We start from the raw sequence: 19,792 nt of genomic DNA, 5'->3' as shown, positions 1-19,792 counted from the left end.
TGTCATCGAAGATATATACAATCATTGCAATCTAGGGGTAAGAGGGAAGTAGCGGAGCGACTTGTATGACACTTCTTTTGATCTCGTGCTACCATTGCCTCTTGTCTTTGACTTGAACCGAGGATGCCCACATGACGAGCATGATCTGCTATTTTCCTGATTTTTGAAATACAACATGCAATGATTTGAACAAACATCTATCTTTTGATATCCCATACCTAGAGCATTGACCATAACCTTCGCACGATAGAACTTTTATGGCAATTTTTTATCTTTGGGCAACATACTCTTCACAATAGAGCAAAAATGGTCAAAACATTATTGACTCAAATTAAACTCGAACTTCAAATTCAGTAGTTGAAGAGCTGCAGACAAGATAGTGTGACTCTCGCAACTATTCCAAAGTGGCTCATGAGTATCTCTAAGTAAATTATAAAATCTACTATCTGCATCATTTGGTGCTTCTTCCTCTACCCTAGTTGTTACATCACTAGGACCCATAGCAGAACCCAGTTCTGGTCCTGCGACATCAAATATCAAATCCATATATGGATTATCTTCCACCACATCCACCTGTGCATCAAAATTGTTCCTAAATTCTTCACCATGAAACGTCCAATTCTGATAATCACTCATAAAACTCTTCTTGTATAGGTGATGTCTAAAGCCATGAGGTTCTACAAATCGATTGTTCTTATAAATCTTGCAGGGACACCTAATCCGACCTGTGGCATCCACTGTACTGACACTTGCCATTGCAAATTCAATAAAACTGTCAACACCATCCATATATTCAAGCGATACCTCATTGTCAACTATCCTACAGTACATTCATTCACGGTTTGCAGTTATTTTGCCGTATGATGTTACAAATATTATCCTAACCAGTTAAAAGAGAATCATCAGAATGCTATGATGAAGAAAATATCAAATTTATCATGCATTCGTTATAGATGTAATGATTTGATATATATCACGCACGCACACACACACACACACGCATATATATATATATATATATATATATATATATATATATATATATATATATATATATATATATATATATATATATATATATATATTGTCATACAATCACAAGAACTATGATGCATGCATTGATAACTTATCATTCATTTTCATATGCAAACTCATTCATAATACAATAGATTTATTTGAAGCATGTTTTCATGATACAATTTCACATGAAAGTCATAATCAAATTGAAAGTAACTTCATGCAAGCATGGATACAATCACATTAAACATTAGAATATATTCAAATCATTTATATCAAAACAATGTCAAACATGTACCTACAACAAACACACTTTAATATCCTGCTAACTACTATCATGACTAGTATGAAATTCGAACTCTAAAAATAAAACCACTTCTATTTTCATACATTAAAATCATGCTGAGCATGATCTCCGAACTCCATCAAAGCAGTCCTAGATATCCACAACTAAGTGAGTGTGTGAACAGAAAAATGTTGCATCCAAGAAATTAAATAACCTGTGATGCACATGCATCACTTACTCACCATGGCTATTTACCCGATTTGCATTACTTTTGTCACTTACTTTCCACGAGTGACGGGGAACATGCAAGATCCATTGAGAAATTTGCAATAGACACTGTGTTAAAATGAAGTTTATTACCCGATGACAATGAGGGTGACACCCCCTGTCAGAAATGAGCCCCAAAACTACAGGCGGCAAGGGCCTTACCCCAACCAACCTACCAAAAAAAAAATGATCAAAGTTGGCAGAGCTTGACCCCTACCGACCTACCCAGGCAAACAGGAAGGCGACATGGATTGGCTGCGTCCTGCCGACTTACCGATAAAACCCGAGGATGTGTCAAAGCTCGACCCCTGCTCACCAAAAGATAAAAAAGAGAGGGAGACAACCACAGAGCTCGGCCTCTGCCATTGCTCACAGACACAAGAGGTGGCAGGGGCTCGACCCCTGCCAACCTACCAAGAAAAAGGGAGGTGGCAAAGGTTGATCCCCTGCCAACCTGTCTGAACAAGAGCAGGCAGGAAGCCAAGCCACCCTACCGACCGAGGCATGAGCAACCCCTCCCTTGAGAGACCTCTACCTGATAGAAGAGGCAATGCAGGCGGCAGCTCTGCCGCCTACTGGAAAGGAGAGAGGACGACAGAGGCTCGGTCCCTGCCGGCCCGCTCGACCCAACCGACAACAGGTCTTGCCCCTGCCAACCCTCTATAAGAGGAACACGGGCGACAGGGGCTGCCAAAAAAGAAAAAGGAAGGGGATGAAGGGGCTGTCGAACACGACGGAAGGGGGGTCATTGGGGAGTCTGCCAGTCTTAGGGAGGAAGAAGACTCGGGAGATGAAGGGTGTACCTGGAAGGGGGCTCACTGAAAAACACAGAGAGGGAGCAACGAAAGAGAGAATGAGAGGGGAAAGAGAGAGGAGGTCATCGGGCGGGCGATGGGCAGGTGGGCGACAGGAGGCCGCCGGGCGGCAGGCGGGTGACTGATGAAACAGAAAGGGAAAAGGGGCTTGCATTAGGGATTTATGGAAAATTTAGAGACGGATTAGCGATGGCAATATTCTGTCGCAAACACCGTCGCAAATATGCGACGGAGTAGCGACAAAAAATTTCTGCCGTTGAGCCATCATGATTTTGCGACGGAGTTTGAGACGGAATTGTTCCGTCGCGAATCCATCGCTAATTTACGATGGATTTCTGACAGAATTTTTTTTGTTGCTAATTCTGCAAATAATTTGAATGTTAGCAACAAATAGTTTTCTCTAGCTAATCTGTCACAAATTTGCGACGAAAAAATTTCATCGCAAATTTCCATCGCTAATTAGAGTTTTTCTTGTAGTGGTATGACATATTGAATTCTTAGGATTGCCACTTTGATTATCATAGTAAATAACATACATGGCCTATTTCACACCTATGTAAGAACTATCCACAAATCTTTTTATTAGTCGTACTAGTTGCAATATTCCTTGGCTATGGTACTTATGCAACTTGCTTTACCATGAAATAATTTCCCATGTAAATGCAAATAAGTACCAAAAAATAGATCTTTGTCATCAATATCTCATGCTAAGTATGTATTTGTATAACTTTCTGATATAGGTTTCACAATTTCATAATATAAAGAAAAGTAAATGTGCTTGAACATATTTGAGAATCCATTTCATGATTACTCTATATTCTTTACTTGGGTTAAGATAAACTAGTTTGGTATACCAATTGCATATGTAATACTTGGGTTTACAAACCATTGTATGCATCAAATGATCAACTGCTAAAGCATATAGAACACCATCCATTTCTTCTCTTTCTTTCTTAGTTGAAAGGCTTTTTTTCCTATCTAACTTAAACCGACTTACAAGGGAATCACTCACTGGTTTGATAGTCTTCATGTTGAACCTTTTATACATTAGTTCAACATATTTTTCTTATGATGCATAATCATTTTGGTCTTTTTATCACACTATTTTTTTTTTATGAAAGTTTGACATTGTAGTTCTAAATCATTTGTATCAAAGGATTTATTTAATTATTGTTTTAACTTTAACCCTATATGAATTTCATCTAATAGTCAACATATTATCAACATAAAGTGGAAGGGTAACAAAGTTGTTTTTAAAAAGTTTTCTAATATAAGCACAATAATTTGTAAGAGTACTCATACAATGTTTTTATCACGAAAGAATCTTATTTGAACTCATATACACTTTTATACAACCTAAAAACTAAGTGCTTATTTTTTTTTACTTCAAATCTTTTTGGTCATTTGATATAAATTTCTTATGTCAAATCACAATAAAGATAAACAATCTTTACGCCTATCAATTTTATCTCCAAATCTAAGTGCAGTTTGACCTAAAAGGCTAAAACCACTGATATGAATGACATGTTTATTTTCAGTGAGAATATTTATTAGAAGTTATGCCTTTTTATGTTCAATTTCTTTTGTAATTAGATGAGTTTAATATTTTTTAGATTTTTATCTTTTATTTTTCAACCTTAATACCCACTTAGTCTTCCATGTTTTTCTACCTTTTGGCAGTTTAATCAAATCATGTGTTATTCGTAAGCCACCAAGTTTTTGGCCTCTAAGGATAGTGACTTCTAAATATGAAGTCGTCAAGGTTAATCTTTTCAAAAGGAAAATTCTTCCTCTTTTAGAAACTGTATTTGCCTTATTGCTTAGAGAAAAAGATAAAAAAAATTAAAACAAAATAATCATAGAAACTTTGAAAGGTCTGCTCATGTAGAAGAACCAAGTGTTATGAGAAAACCCTTTGGCAGGAGTAAAAGGCGAGAAGGAGATTTAGGTTGTATTCATGATGGATTCCCTTGGTTGGGTGATGATAATGACAACTTGAAGTACAACTATTGTATCAAAGCAAGGCATACTAAAGAACAACATTGTGACATTATTAGAAAGTTCAATTTATCAAATAGCAACGTATTTTACTTAATGAGCCCAAAGAGTGCAAGTGAAAATACTAAAGTTAAAAGAGAAGGATTGATTGACGACTTGGAGGAAAAATTGGAAGAACTCAAGATAAAGTTCAAAGAATAATTTACTCTTATATCTTCTCTTGCTACTATTATCCATGCCTTTAATTTTAACCAAGATAATCAAATTAACTCTAACAGATTACTTATGTACTAGATTGTAAATTTGGAAGCTTTAAATCTCATGGTGGGCAAGAAGTTTCATGGATCATACACTCTAGTACAATGCTTTTCATAAGACTTGTTGATGGCTTTATTATTCTCATGGTTTAATCCGAAACTAGGAGGAGACAAATACCATACTCCAATTCTCTCGAGTTGAATCTTAATAAAGTTAGAAAATCAAAAGATAATTCACATAGAGATTTGGGGAAGATTGAAAGTAGAACACTAAAACCCTCTTTGCTTTCATTATGTAAAAATTGCATTTTTTTTCAAGGCAATTTGAAAGAAGAATTACATATGTGCTTTTCTCCAAGGTTGAACTTACCTAGTGAAAATAATGGAGTTTATATATTAAAAAAACAGGTTTAAAAATCACCTAGAGCTTGGTTTGAGAGACTTAATACAACTATTATTTAGTTTAGCTATATCAAAAATACTTGTAATCATACCTCTTTTTATAAGAAAGAAGAAAAAGCTATCAATTTTAATTGTTTATATGTTATTGACATTGTGATTTCAGGTGATAATGAAGAAAAATTTAAAAATTAAACAGTGCCTAAAAGATATATTTGATATTAAGGATCTTGTTCTCTTACATTATTTTATAGGCATTGAAGTGTTGAGATCGGTGTAAGCTGATCGGCTAAACCCCAACCAATGGTATTGTTGTATAACTTGTAGGGGTCTGCCTAAATCCAGCTTGCCTTTAAAAAAAAAAGTCGCAATAGTGAGATATATAAATTTATCTACTATCTTTTGTTATCTTCCCATGTCTTCAATTTTCTCATTCTTGTACATTCCTAACTTGTGCCCAAAGGTTTGAAACTAAACAATATATGTCCAAACCCGACTCGACCCGAGGTCCCAAAATGATTGTACCTGACCCCACCTGAATTTAGTGGACTTATGGGTTTGGGTCAGATTTTAGTATTGCTAATGAAGATATAGACCGGTTTGGATCTGATCCACATTTTAAACCTGACCCAAACGTGTTATCCATATTGTAAAAACCGAACCAACCCAAACCCAACTCAATTATGCACCCGAACCTGCTTTATTCTTGAACTGACCTGAGCCCAAACTTAGCTGAACACAAATTAATTATGTACCCAAACCCATTTTATATGCCAACTGACTCAAACCGAACCCAAACTTATAATACATTTTGAATATAATATATCATTAGTGTCTTTTTATTTCAACTTGAAATAACTGGTTGGTATGAAAATATTAGTTTTGTATTTAGATTTTTGACATTATTTAGAATAATTAATAAACTTATCATTTATTAACATATAATCTCCTTAATAATAGTTGACTCCATTAATTTACATATTTTTTTTATTGACGAGTCATTAGGTCTACAATATCATATTAAAACCCATCATACTCAAACCCATTAACCTATATGGGTCTACCTTTTTTAACAATGCCCAAACCCAACTTGAATCACAATAGGACTGTTAAAGACCCGACTCAATTATACCCAACCTGATACATACCCGAACCTGTTAACCCACATAGGTACACAATTTTTAGCTGTATCAGAACCTGAATTTAATTGTGCTGGGTTTGGGTATGACTATCAAAATGTCAGGGCCAAGTTAGAGATGACCTGAACCGGTTCGGAACCCACCCATATACTTAATGATCAGGTTTGGGTTTAGCCCGGTCATGAAAATAGAATCCCAAACCTGTATCCCCATAACATCAAACAATTATTTTTACTGAAAATATACCTGCCCATATAATTAATGATCAGGTTTGGCCTGCATATTGCTCGGGTCAGGTTCGGGTCGACACTTTTCATGCCCATACCCAAGAATTTGGGTTTGGGGTCGAGCAGGTCGGGTCGGGCACCCGGTACAAACGCACCCCATCGACAGCTAGGCTTGGGCCTTATTTTAGACTCGATTCAAAAGTGGGTCTGATATGACCCGACTAGAACCCGACCCGATTACACCTTGTTGTCCTATCAAAAACCCTAGGTTATATAGACAGAAGGAAACCCTAGAGTCTCTCAACCATCTTCTCCTTCCTGAGAGAGAGAGAGAGAAGCAGCGATGCCGCCCAAGTTCGACCCATCTCAGATTGTGGAGGTTTACGTCCGGGTGACCGGCGGTGAGGTGGGAGCGGCGTCGTCGCTAGCGCCGAAGATCGGGCCTCTCGGTCTCTCCCCGAAAAAGGTGGGAGAGGACATCGCCAAGGAGACGGCCAAGGACTGGAAGGGTCTGCGCGTCACCGTCAAGCTCACCGTGCAGAACAGACAGGCCAAGGTCGCCGTTGTTCCCTCCGCCGCCGCCCTCGTCATCAAGGCCCTCAAGGAGCCTGAGCGCGACCGCAAGAAGACCAAGAACATCAAGCATAGCGGCAACATCTCCTTGGACGACGTCGTCGAGATCGCCCGCGTCATGCGCCCCAGGTCCATGGCTAAGGACCTCACCGGCACCGTCAAGGAAATCCTTGGCACCTGCGTCTCCGTCGGCTGCACCGTCGACGGCAAGGACCCCAAGGACCTCCAGACGGAGATCGCCGACGGAGACGTCGAGGTCCCGGAGGCCTGAGGGCAACGCCAGCGTCTCCTCTTCTTTCGAAGTAAAAAATTGAGAGAAAAAAAGAAAGACGATTCCTTTTGTTTCTGAATTCTACTTGCATTTGTTTGTTTTTCTCTTGGTAATTAAAGTATGCCTTCTTTTTGGATTCTCGGAGAGATTTTGATTAGTAGATCGAGAAGATTGGACTCTGGATAGCTTCCTTTTCTTATGGTTTAGCGTATAAACGATGGAAGTTTCTTAATGTAGTTTTGTAGCTTTGGGCACTTTGTCTATCTTCATACGGATTGATTAGTAGAGAGTTATTTTGTTTTGAGTACTCTTAGAATTCGAGCTATATCTTGGTATGGATTTTATTGATGGGTATGATTTGTTATGTTATTTTCAAGATTCTCATGCTCCTATTGTTGTAAATCAATCAGGTAATTTTTAACCGCCCTCGGAGGTTGTTTTGATGTGCCTACTTATCCAGAAAAAGGGACTAAGCTGAGATGCTGGATTGTATTGCAATTCACAATTCTCCTGATCCCTTCGGTGATGTGATAGATTTCTGTTCTTAACAGATATCCTCACTTGGCTCGATTAGTGCTCCTCTATGCCTATAAGTCACTCTGATTTGAGTCCCAAGTTTATGATATTCACATTCCTATTAGTTGATGCTATGCTATATATATATATATATGTCTAAGGATGTGGTCTTGATGTAGGATGAAAATCGTTATTCTGTTACAACTTTGGACTAATAATATCTCTATGAATAAATTTTGTTTTTTGGTTACTGCTGCTTTGCCCTTAGGTCAGTTTAATTTGGACTGTACTTTATTATCTCACTGCCCTGTTAGTCAATTAAAGTTGGTGCTATGCTATATGTATTAGTGAAGTGTGAATCTTGATGTGAGATAAACACTAGCTTTTCTGTTACAATTTGAGGTCAACAATTTCTGGATGAGTGAAGGTTTTTGTATTTTTAGTACTCTGATAGTCTTACTGTTTTGATATTTTGAGAGGATGATATCCTCTTTTGTAAGAGTGATTTGCTTGGTAGGAGATGATAGGCAGGATATGTTTATGTTATTGATGGGAAACTCTTTTCTCTTTTTGATTTATTTACTTTTATGGTGGCCTTCAATATGAGATATATACACAGAGACAAACACATGTAGAAGATTAGCAGTTGATTGATTACTTCGTGGATGCAAATGCAATTGAGGTTTATCTTTAAAGGTGTTTTTTTCTTGCAGGACTGTGATCCTTAAGCTGTGTTTGACAACCTTGCATTAGGATGGGAAAAGCCGTTTCCATTCATTCGTAAAACATGATTTTGAAAAATTATGTTTCTGCCAATTCCATGAGTTGTTTGGGAACTCTTCTTGGTTTTCACGTGGTTTTGCCATTGCAAGGAATTGGTATTGGCTACCAAACAAACATTAGTTAAGATCCTGACTCAAGATAACTAAACACTTATCCCTGTTTCCATGCCATAATGCCTGTTGTGAATGATCTCCATTAATTGCTTCTGTATTTTCACGTTCGTCCTTTTGAGCTCTGTTGTGTCTACCAGGGTAAAACCTAGAAAAGACAGTATAATGTTGAATTTTTGTTACTCTTTAAAACAAAGGTTTTTCCATAAAAAGTCTGATGTGTCTAGGAGTTAACCAGGTACAGAAATGACATACCTGAATGTGAGATTCCTGCTCATCTTCTTCAAAGATTGATCTACTGCTCAGAGAAAGCAAAGTTAGTCTGTGCTACAAAAAAAAGGAAAAACTACACATGAAAAAGCAAGGACTGGGATGAAACACAATATACTCCATAAAAAAAAACAGAAAAAACAAGGAGAAAGTGGGACTACGATACATGTCAATTGGCTTATTTGGTGGTGTTCCTTCCCATCCATCTTTGCAAAGAACAAAAACTAGGGTTTAAGCCAAAAAGGAAATAGAAAAAAAACAGAAAACCCTATTTGCAAGAGCAGAAAACACAAGTATTCACAACATAAAATAAAAAAAAACATACCTTTGTTGTGCCGGATGCTTTATAGCCCTCTTTTTAATCCAAAGAAAAAGAGGGTGAAACAATAGAGGGGAGAAAGGATGGTGGGTTGGGTGGAGAATCAATGGTTGTTGGGTTAAGTAGATTTTGATGGAAGGAAGAGGCAGAGAGAGAGAGAGAGAGAGAGAGAGAGAGAGAGAGAGAGAGAGAGAGAGAGATGAAAACACTTGTGCATTGGGAGATGAAAACACTTGTGCATTGGGCAGGGCATTTGTCCATTAATCATAAAAAACCACCTCTTTAGGTGGGTGTCGATTTTATGCATTTGCAAGGGTTTTGGAGCTGCCAAAACCCTCCTCATCACCCACGTTCTGCTAAAACGGCGTTTTCAAACATCGGAGTACATCGTGGATTCCACAACCCAGCGCCCATGCACTCCGATACATCGTTCACAAACACAGCCTTAACTTCAATACATTGCCCACTAAACGTGGTTTGAAGGATAGATTTTCAGCATCAGCCTTGAATGTATCCCTAATTCTTTTAGGCCTGTAGTGTGACAAATCTTTTGTATTCTCCCTCTTTTCCATGGTTCATTCTCAAGCTATGTAGTCAAAAGCCTCGACTAGGCACTGACCAGTCGGTCTAGGCATAAGTAAAATGTCTACGCTTTGCAATTCTTGGGTGATTACCTTCAAAGCTACCAATTCGGTGCCTAGTTGGCAACTAAGCTCCCCTACCTAGACATGACGGCAGTTTAGATATTTATTATTATTAATTATTCTGTTATTTTTTTGTATGTATATAATTATATATATGTGCGGGTGTTTGTGTGATTTTTTCTGTGAAATGATGAAAATATGCTTAGTTATTATGTGTGTGTGTGTGTGCGCTACTTTGCTTTTAGGATTTTTAAAACATTGAAAGCATACACAGTTAATTTAAATTGATTATTTTTTTTATATATGTTGTATTACTTTGTTTCTTGCGAATTTTTCTATAAAAGCCTGAAAGCATGTTTAATATTATGGATTATGTAATATGTTATTAATATACATATGTGTTATTGTGCTTGTTGATTATACTGAATATGTTATGAATAATTGAATATATATAATATAATGTATGTGTTATTGTGCTTCTGTGAAAGGTTGAAAGTCAATTTTGTTGATTATACTATGTCACATAGGTGCGGGTGTGGTGATGCGGCACTTTAAAAAAACTTGGGTGCTGGGGTGCGGGAGGGTATATATATATAATTTTTAACAGTTAACAGCACTAACACTAATTTTTAACAGTATTTTTTTTTCGAGTTCAGATTTAGACATTTATGACCCTTGGTGCGTTGACTGCACTGGGTGCCACACCTACACCTGAGTTATGTCGCGTCGATGTGGGTGCAGCACCTTGTTGGCCGAATCCCTGTGACATAGGCTATGTCACACGGACTCGGCTCCAAGGTCGCCGCACCCGCGTCGACACGCACCGACACGGGTGCGGCTCGGACTCGGTCAACCCGACCCTGGGTGTGGTCAACACACCCAGGGTCATTTTGGTGCATTTTTTGGAATTTTTTTTTTTGAATTTTTTTTTTTAATTTTCTGGGCTACAGATGTAAGGAAAAAACCCATCACAACTAAAAAACCTGTACACTTTCAAGTTTTAAGTACAGAATGGGCACAACTCAAGTTTTTGTGGTTTTTTCCTGTACGAAGAAAGTGAATTATTACAGTGTATGAAGAAAGTGCCCAAAAGTGAATTATTCTTGTATGAAGAAAGTGTACAGAATGCCTTCACAACTCATCACCTGTCCCCTAATGGGCACAACTTTGATCGAGTCTTATATATATATATATATATAGCCGAGTCCCCGTGTCCAAAATTTTTGAAATTGCGCCGCACCCGTGTCGCACCCGCACCCGCACCCGCACCCATGTGACATAGGACATAGGTTATGAATAATTGAATATATCTCTATATATATGTGTGTGTACAATTATATTTATGCATATTCTGGTTATGTATAATAATATATTTTGTGAAATCATGTGTAATTTTGTACTTGTGTGATGAAAACATCTTATTAGTAAAAGAATTAAACATATTTTTATGTATATTTTGCATATTTTGTATGCTTTTATATATTTTAATTGGGGTACTGACTAGTCTTGCCTAGTCTTTGACTAATCTTTTTAGGGGTCTACCAACTAGGCACCACCTAGCACTTTTGACTACATAGTTCTCAAGGAGCCTATTGTGGCCCATCGTAGGACACTTAACATTGTACTGTGAATTATGTCTAAACCTGTTCTGGGTTTGACAATGCATCAGACATGCATATACCGATGTCCCATAATCTTGAAGCATAATTCTATTTTCTATTGTTTTTAATTATGTTCTAATTAAATAGTTTTGATGTTAAGTTGAAGATATACCTTCTCTTATTGGTTCTATTGTCCTTCCATTAGTTTTCCTTTCATGTTTATTTTTCACTGTTTGTGTTTGATGTGGACCTACAGTCCACAAAGTACTTGTATGTCACTGGTTGGCACAATTAATTGTTGGTATTTAGTGATATGAGCGGTTAGAAGTGATAGTCTAATTCACTGTTGTGTATGGTAGGTTGGATCTCTAGATTGTGAAAGAAGTAGGAAGAAGCTTCTGCGCCTCTCTCTGTGTGTGTGTGTGTGCATGCCCCCGCATGCCTGCATGCCCCCACCCAAAAAAAAAGAACTTTTTGATTATGGATTAAGATAAATGGCATTGTTGTTTTCTTGTAGCTTGATTTCATGGTCAATTGGATGAGCTATGGCATTAAGATAGTCCTAATCTAATCTAAGCCTTTATGTCTTGAAGGATCACAGATTACATGATTATCTGCAGTTACTTTAGATTAGTAAAATATGTTCCAACATGACATTTGGTTTTTGTGATTCATCTCCGTCCAAGAGCTATCAAACGGAACAGTTAAACTTAATTAAGCACTGCAATACACCTGATACTTATTCATCAATGTGCTTGTGCATATTCAACCAAGCTGCGTAGGGTTTCCAAGCATAGTTTGGTAATGCTAGGCCAAGCACATTCAGAATTGGATGTATGATTGATAAGCTTGATCACAGTGCAAGTATAGTAGTAGTTGCTGTTGTTATAGTAGTAGTAGTAGTAGTAGTTGCTGCTGCTGTAAGGTTCTATGGGCCGTGCCCATTAAATTGCCTATACTTTGATATCATCATATACTTTTTTACCCCAACGTAGGGGTAATTCAGTAATTAATTATTATTTTGATAAAAATTCAGCCAGGGAATCTTTCTCTAGTATATTTATATTTTCCCTTTAATCCTTTATACTAAAACTTTTGGGCATTTTATACCTCAGAATTTTTAAGCATATTTAACAATGTTGAATAGAATCAGACTTTGGAATAAGAATCTTTCTTTTGATCTTGAGAAAAAGAAAACCCTACTTCTGGTACTTGTAATTGTCTTCCATTGCGTATAGTTTCACAATAGAGAGACATGAGTGAGAAAGGTGTCAGAAAGATTCCGTGAGGACATGATTCTCGTGTCATATAAGCTAATAATCATTAAACATCTTCATGGCTAGGCATTTTTGGTCAGTATTGCTGGACATTGCATCAAAAGTTATACTGTAAATATCTGATGGCTACTCAACTAAGTAGGTTGTGGTCTTACTCGCAAGTAGGGGTGGGCATCGGCCCCGTTTAGAGCTCGGCCCTCGGGCTTTAAGTGCAGCCCGGCGTGGAGATGGCTCAGGCAGTTTACTAACGGGCTGGGTTTTGGCCTGGTTCTTAACGGGCTTGGGTTTGAAGAGCATTCCATGACCCAGCCTATTGGTCCAACAGGCCAATGGGTTGGGTCTGGCCCAACTCGACCCAAATCCATTTGTAAATATGAACTAACAAGTTTTCAACTTCCCATGTGCCCAACTAATTGTTTTTTTATGATATGTTTGATACGCCGTTCTCAGTGGGATTCAGACGAAAATCCTATTGGAACAACGAAATTCGACAAATGTTGGATGTGGTGGACGGTGTTTCGTGCGACCGATCCACCTCTCCCCTCTTACAAAAAAAAAAAGAATAAGAACTGTTACAAAAGAATAAGAACAGAGGGGACGAAAAAAAATGCATCGATGGGCGCACCGTGCTTGTCGATGCGTGTCTCTTGACGAGCATGTCTCGACCCCTCCTCTTCCATCCCTCACAAGCTCTTCATTCCTATTGGATCTCGAGTTCTCCTTTGTCATCGACCCTTCCTCTTCCATCGCCCCACCATTACTGTCCATAATAGCTAGAGTGAGACAGAAGAGCTCCCACGGCCAAGCAGGAGGGGGAGAGCTTGCCGCCTTCGATTCTTCCTCGCTCCCGACGATGATGCTTCGCCGGAGGAGCCCGCGAGCTCCATCTCTGACACTACACCGGAGGAGAATATCTCCATCTCCCTCATGCTCCTCTCCCGTGATGTTTGCCCCCAGTAGGATTCCTCCATCGCCATCTCCTCCTCCTTCGTGGTGCCCAGTTGTCGTCGAAAGTTTCAATGCGGCACCTGTCGGAAGATCTTCTCCTCCTACCAAGCTCTCGGCGGCCACCGCGTCGGCCATAAGAAGTCCAAGGGGAGCTGAGCTTCAGTCGGACTCGACGGCCTCCCTGACCTCTCCGGCAAAGGGAAAATCCATGAGTGCCCTGTTTGTTTCAGGATCTTTGGGTCCGGGCAGGCGCTCGGTGGCCACAAGAGGGAAGACACCATACTCGATCTGAAACTTCTGGCTGGAGTTGACGATTCGACCTTGGTCGTCTTCGATGGGTGGGAAGTTCATCGATCTGGAGAACCCAAATTAAGCTTTTGAAGTGGGATTTTTTGATCATTTCTTGGTTGCCCATACGAAATTTGCGTCTAAAAATCAATTTTTTCTGCTAGCTCAGCCATCCCGATCAATCCATTCGGTTGATCAATGAGGGATCGATCATGATGGTTAACCAATGGGGTTCAAATTCATTTTCCCAAAAAAATTGTCAGGAAACTTGCCTGCGGATCGTGTTTCTGGCAAGCATATCAAGATTCCTACATTACCCACAAGAGTTCTGGTGGACATTATGGGTGATTTGAGGCAAACAAATAAATTGGAGTAATTCGACCCATTATCCATGACTGTCCAAGTTGTCCGCACATCATCATCAAACAACGGACATTTGAAACATAGCATTTGAGTACGGTCCAAACAAACGTTGGACTTGGAACAGTTGTTACACAATGCCATTTCTTTTTGTTCATTTCGTCCAACTCTTGACAAGCCATCAAACATACCCTTAGTTTTCATACAATTAATGCAAACTAATTAGGTAAACAGTAGTTGTTATCAAGTTTCTATATAATAGTTAATTTTAAAATTTTTATATTATTAAAAAATTAATAAATAATTCAGGTCCATCAGGCCATTCTGATAGCCTGGGCCCGACCCACTTATATAACGGGCTGGGTTTTGGCTCGGTGCATAACGGGTCTGGGCCTGCCATTGGCCCAAACCTGGCCCATGGCAGGCTGGGTTGGGCTTGGTCCATCGGGCCGCATTGCCCACCCCTACTTTCAAGGGTCATCTTTGCGGGGAAACTACTGAAATTGACATGAGACACCAATTGGGCAAGTTCTTTCATCCCACCTATTGAGAAGATGCCAATTGTTTAATGGAAGTTCTTTTAACTTATTATGCAAACCTTTGATGCTGTTTAGAAGTATGTTCATCTTAAGCTGTGTAACTGGGATATGCCAAAATGGTTGGCGGGGGTGGGTACCGGACTCAGTGCTGTTCTGCCATGATTTATGACACGATTTAGATTATGAATGTATCCTGTATGGAGTAAATCATGATATTGATGCATGTAAAATGTTACTAAATATTGATGTTTAACTTTGAGAAATGAAAGTAGAGTTTCAGAGTTTCAAGATAGGACTTGTCCTAAGAATGTCACACTTATGCCTTAGGAGAGACATTGTAAGTATCATGACATAATTATTTGACTCTGTGGTTGGCTGTTATCCTTAAATATATGACATGTGTCTTCATGTTAAAAATAGTTAGTGAATATACATTGATTATTGTATAATGCACTAACGCTAAGAAGTGAAAGCTAAAAGAATATTGTGCGTAGGATAACAATACAGAGTATGATAAGTAATTCTATTAGGAAAGACATGGTCTAGAGCATTGTTTAGGGTACGTGTACCTTGTTAGTTGATTAAAATTTGCTTAGAAATTCTTAGGTAACCCTTAGGGTTTGAAAACATTGCTCAAGAAACACATATAGGATGTAGCATGAACCATAAACATTGGGGGTAGGTATAATTTCTCGGATACCTTAGGGGCAGGTATAACTCCTCGGATACCTTAGGGGCAGGTATAACCTTTCAAGCTCTTCGATTAGCTACCAAGAGCATTTTTTGGCTCTTAGCTTGCAACCGACGAGTAGCTGCAGCGATTGTAAGTCCATAGTTTGGGTCAGTTTGGACTATGTTGTTGTGAGTAGTTGATATGTCAAACCAATATCATAGACTCTTAGTTGTCTACATGGATTGCTACGTCCAAGAAGACTATTTTCGAAATAGTTGATTAAAGTAAAATGTAAATGTCTATTTTGAGAATGATAATAGATATACAATAAATTGAGACAAAATTTATAAATAACATGTATGCCTAGTTAGCAAAATAAACTAAGATTAGGAGCTTAGAGTTCAATACAACTATTATGGTTGTCACTAATTTGTAAATAAGAACTTACTAAGTTGTAGACTCACCCTTTCTCTTGGTTACAATTGTAGGTTTAATACTAGACTTTTGAGCACTTGAGTATTTTTTATCTTACATTTTTCTTTCATTTTGAATATGTAATTTGAATTTTTTTATTTGAGATGGTAATCATGGCTGCGGTTGAATGTATGGATCTTATAAGCATTATAAAAAAACAAGTTTCTGACACAATCTTTTAGGTTATTTTGGTAATTTCTCTATGAAAACTAACATCCACCAACTTGGGCTTGAGAGGCCCCCGATTTGGGTCGTTACATAAGGTTTGAAAATGGTGGATCATATCCACTTGGTCGTGTGTTTGGGAAAAAAGAAACAATTCACTTGTTTTGTGGGAAAAAGGCTGATCTCAACATGATACATTTGGTGGTACAATTGGACATTGCCTTCTCCACCAAGATATTTTCTTCGATTTGGGACGATGACTGGGTTCGGTTTATTTTCAGCAGAGTAATTCTGATTTATGTTCCTTTTGACCTGTGCTCATACCATGTGTGTCTAATCTGGTATAGACGACCCCTCATCGTCTATGCTGTCTTCTATATATTAATAAAGTTTTCTTTTATCCTAAAAAAAAAAAAAAACTAATCTCACGCTGGAGGCGTAAATGCAGGAATGAGGGAGATGTAAATTGCACTTGGCAGCTCTTAGATATCAAATTCACATGAGAAGTTTTGGTTTAATTTCTCTTTTTTTCCTGACTACAAGCTCTTGTGATTTATCTTCACTCCAAGTAGGCTATCATACTGACAGTGAGGTCTATTATCATTTGTCACTTAAATAGAAGTCCACTGACTTTGTAAATTATGTTATTAATCAATTTCTGTCCAACTATATAAGCCATTTATTTCCAAAAAATGTTAAGGCCTAGTGATCGAATTCTTTTTAGAAGCCCAATCGTCTTCTTTGATCTAGGAGCCCTGTTGTAAATCGTCATCTAATTAGTTGTTCCTGCAATAACTTCCTAGCTTGTCCTAATGTTTTTTATATCAAGAAACTATTGTCTACAATTATGGCCTTGGGACAATACATGTACAAATGCATTTATGTTCAACCAAATGTAAAGTCTTAGCAATTAGAGGCTCTATAGTCTTGTTTGATCTTGAGTCGTGTTGTGATTTGCCAACTAATTAATTATAAGCCTGCAGTAACTTCTTAATATGTGCTAATTTCTGTATCAAACTGCTTAATTTTTTTTCCACCACTATGGAGCAAATGTATGTCCAAATCCATGATCCAATAAATGTCAATCCTCAGTAATGGAATTCTTCATGGAGGTAGGATCATCTTCAATGGGCTAATGACTTCCTAGTTTGTGCTAATTTCTTTATTAAGAAACCATTATCTCCAATTATGAAACAAATATTTGTCCAGATATGTTGTATTTCATCATAAATGCTTTAATGGGATTTCAACATCCATCCTGCAATAAATGGTATGAAAGATGGGTCACTTCTCATTCAAACAAGGTGGGGTTGCAAAGGAACAATTAGTAGCCTTTATATCCCTAAAATCTAAAGAACCCATTTTTGCAGGTTTTTCTGCTTATTATTGGTCCATGGTGTCTTGCTGTTGGTCTCATCCAAGATTTGTCCATTTGAGCATGCTTGGATACCAAATTTTGGCTGTCTTTGTGGTCCTGACGTGAACCACCATGTGGGGTGTCTTGCTTTTGGAAACAGACAGCTCAAGCCCTTGGCCTTACTGGTTGTGTGTCATTTGTGCTTTATCAATTGTTTAGTGCCTGCCTGTGGTGGGCTTCATTCTCTTCAGGCTATCTGTTTGCTTCAATCGACACCCATCCGAAAAAATTAATGGCTATAAAGTCTAGGGATTCTTTTTTCCTATTTTTGTGATCTATCAAAAAACTTGGAGTTTGCACATGCCCATAGAAATATAACTAAAGAAAGTCAAAAAACTTGTCCATTTTGTCAAAATGGACACCCTGAAGGGAGGGATGCACAACGAGCCTAGCTAGCTTGGGCTCGGCTGAAACTTGTTCGGATAGATAAATGAGCCGAGCTTGATCAGGCAATGCAAGCTCGGTTGAGCTCAATTAGCACGATTAAGCTCGGTTTGAGCCGAATATAGTATATGTAAAATTTATGTTTGCAAATTTAACACATCAAATGGCCTTACTTGATGCGGTAAGGTGTTGAGCTTTTACTAAGGAGGTGAGTAGCTTCAAACCCATTGTTTTCAGTGCAGTTTAATTTTTTTAAAATAAAAAATGCTCGGCTTGAGCTGAGCCAGGCCCGAGCCGAGTTTGAACAGCTATTTTTTTTATTCGAACCAAACCGAACCAGCCTAAGCTCGACTCGTGCCCCAACTATGCTTTGGTACAAGGTTGGATTCTTGAAATTTGATATAGAATTTGGTGGTTAGAGGGGAAGTAGTAGCCACCGACGTAAACACATGTTTGGCCCCAGTCATAGATGTATGCATGAGAATATTCAGAATAAATTTTCTTTGAACTTAAACAAAACCTTGATTTGAAAAATTTGCTTTTATGCCTAAAAAAAAAGGAGTGAACACAGATCTTTGAGAGCAAATTCTACTCCAACTCTTTGAATAAGCTCCTGAAAATATATATATATATATATATATATATATATAAAAGCAGAACTCCCTGTGATGATATGTATATAATCTATGTAGATCGAAGCATAGACCACATGCTGACTATTGACCAGAGAGATCAATTTTTGCTCCAACAAAACCCAAGGCGCGAAGCAAGGCACTATTTGGTTAACTGGATGGGACACTGATCCCCCAAGCCTCGTTTAAGAATAAATCTATATATGGTTATCTGGAGCAATGTTGTCAGTATCGGAATTGGACCTGTATCGTTTGGCCAACGATTCATGTGAATCCCCCTATATCAATTCTCAAGTGAATCAGCCAAAAATAATTAAAAAAAATTACATGTCAATCAGAATGTGACACATGTTAAAATCTTTAAAATGCTATTAAAAATTCTATTTTTAAACTTTTTATTTATTTTATTAAAAAACAGCCAATTCAGGTCAGTATCGTATCAATTTTATGACGATATGATACATATGGGCAGATTCAGGCCGACAGGCACCGATACTGACAACATTGCTTGGAGGCCTAAGGTTTGGTGCTGGAGGAAATGTTTAAAAATGCATGTTTGGATAATCATCTTTGACAGTTGTACTTTGTACAGGCTGTGCATACAGGTATGCACAACGAGCCTAGCTGGCTCGGGCTTGGCTCCGTAAAGCTCGGCTCAAGCTTGGCTTGTCCCATAAATGAGCCAAGTTTGAGCTAAGCTTTGAGGCTTAATCGAAAAAAATGAGCCAAGCTTGATCGGCCTATCAAGCTCGATAAGGCTCAACTTATATTTTATAATATATATATTAAAAAAATGCCCCCAGCCTCGAACCTCCAACCTATCTCAGGGCTCCCACCGACTTGGGCCCGCCTTGCCTTGGGTCCCCACCCCGCTCGGCGCCCGCGCCCTGCCTTGGCTCTCAAGTCGATTCCCTTCTAGGCCTTCCCTTTTTGGCTCTCTTTGAGCTCTATCAGTCTGACTCTCTCCTCTCCCATTTCTCCCCTACTCCTTGTCTGAGACGAAGCTGATCTTCGATCTCTTCTCATCTTCTTATTGCTCCCTATCTCGCCTTGAGCTTTCCTCTCTCTCTTCCATCAATCTGAGCTCTCTCTTATTGGGAGGGGGTTTATTTGCCAGAATCCCTCCCTCTAAGGCTTGGGCTA

General features: G+C 38.4%; 1 protein-coding gene across 1 annotated transcript; it reads left to right on the top strand.

The window, feature by feature from the left end:
• Window positions 1-6,710: 6,710 nt before the first annotated feature.
• On the top strand, window positions 6,711-7,550 carry LOC149848430 (large ribosomal subunit protein uL11). The gene has a single exon (XM_089995391.1). It carries the CDS (start codon window positions 6,749-6,751, stop codon window positions 7,247-7,249), a length of 501 nt encoding a protein of 166 aa, XP_089851517.1. The 5' UTR covers window positions 6,711-6,748; the 3' UTR covers window positions 7,250-7,550.
• The last annotated feature ends 12,242 nt before the right edge of the window (window positions 7,551-19,792 follow it).

Source organism: Nuphar pumila, chromosome 1, assembly GCF_984573655.1.
Source record: "Nuphar pumila chromosome 1, dmNupPumi1.hap1.1, whole genome shotgun sequence".
NCBI classification, from domain to species: Eukaryota; Viridiplantae; Streptophyta; class Magnoliopsida; order Nymphaeales; family Nymphaeaceae; genus Nuphar; species Nuphar pumila.
This window is presented reverse-complemented; position numbering and strand designations above follow the sequence as displayed.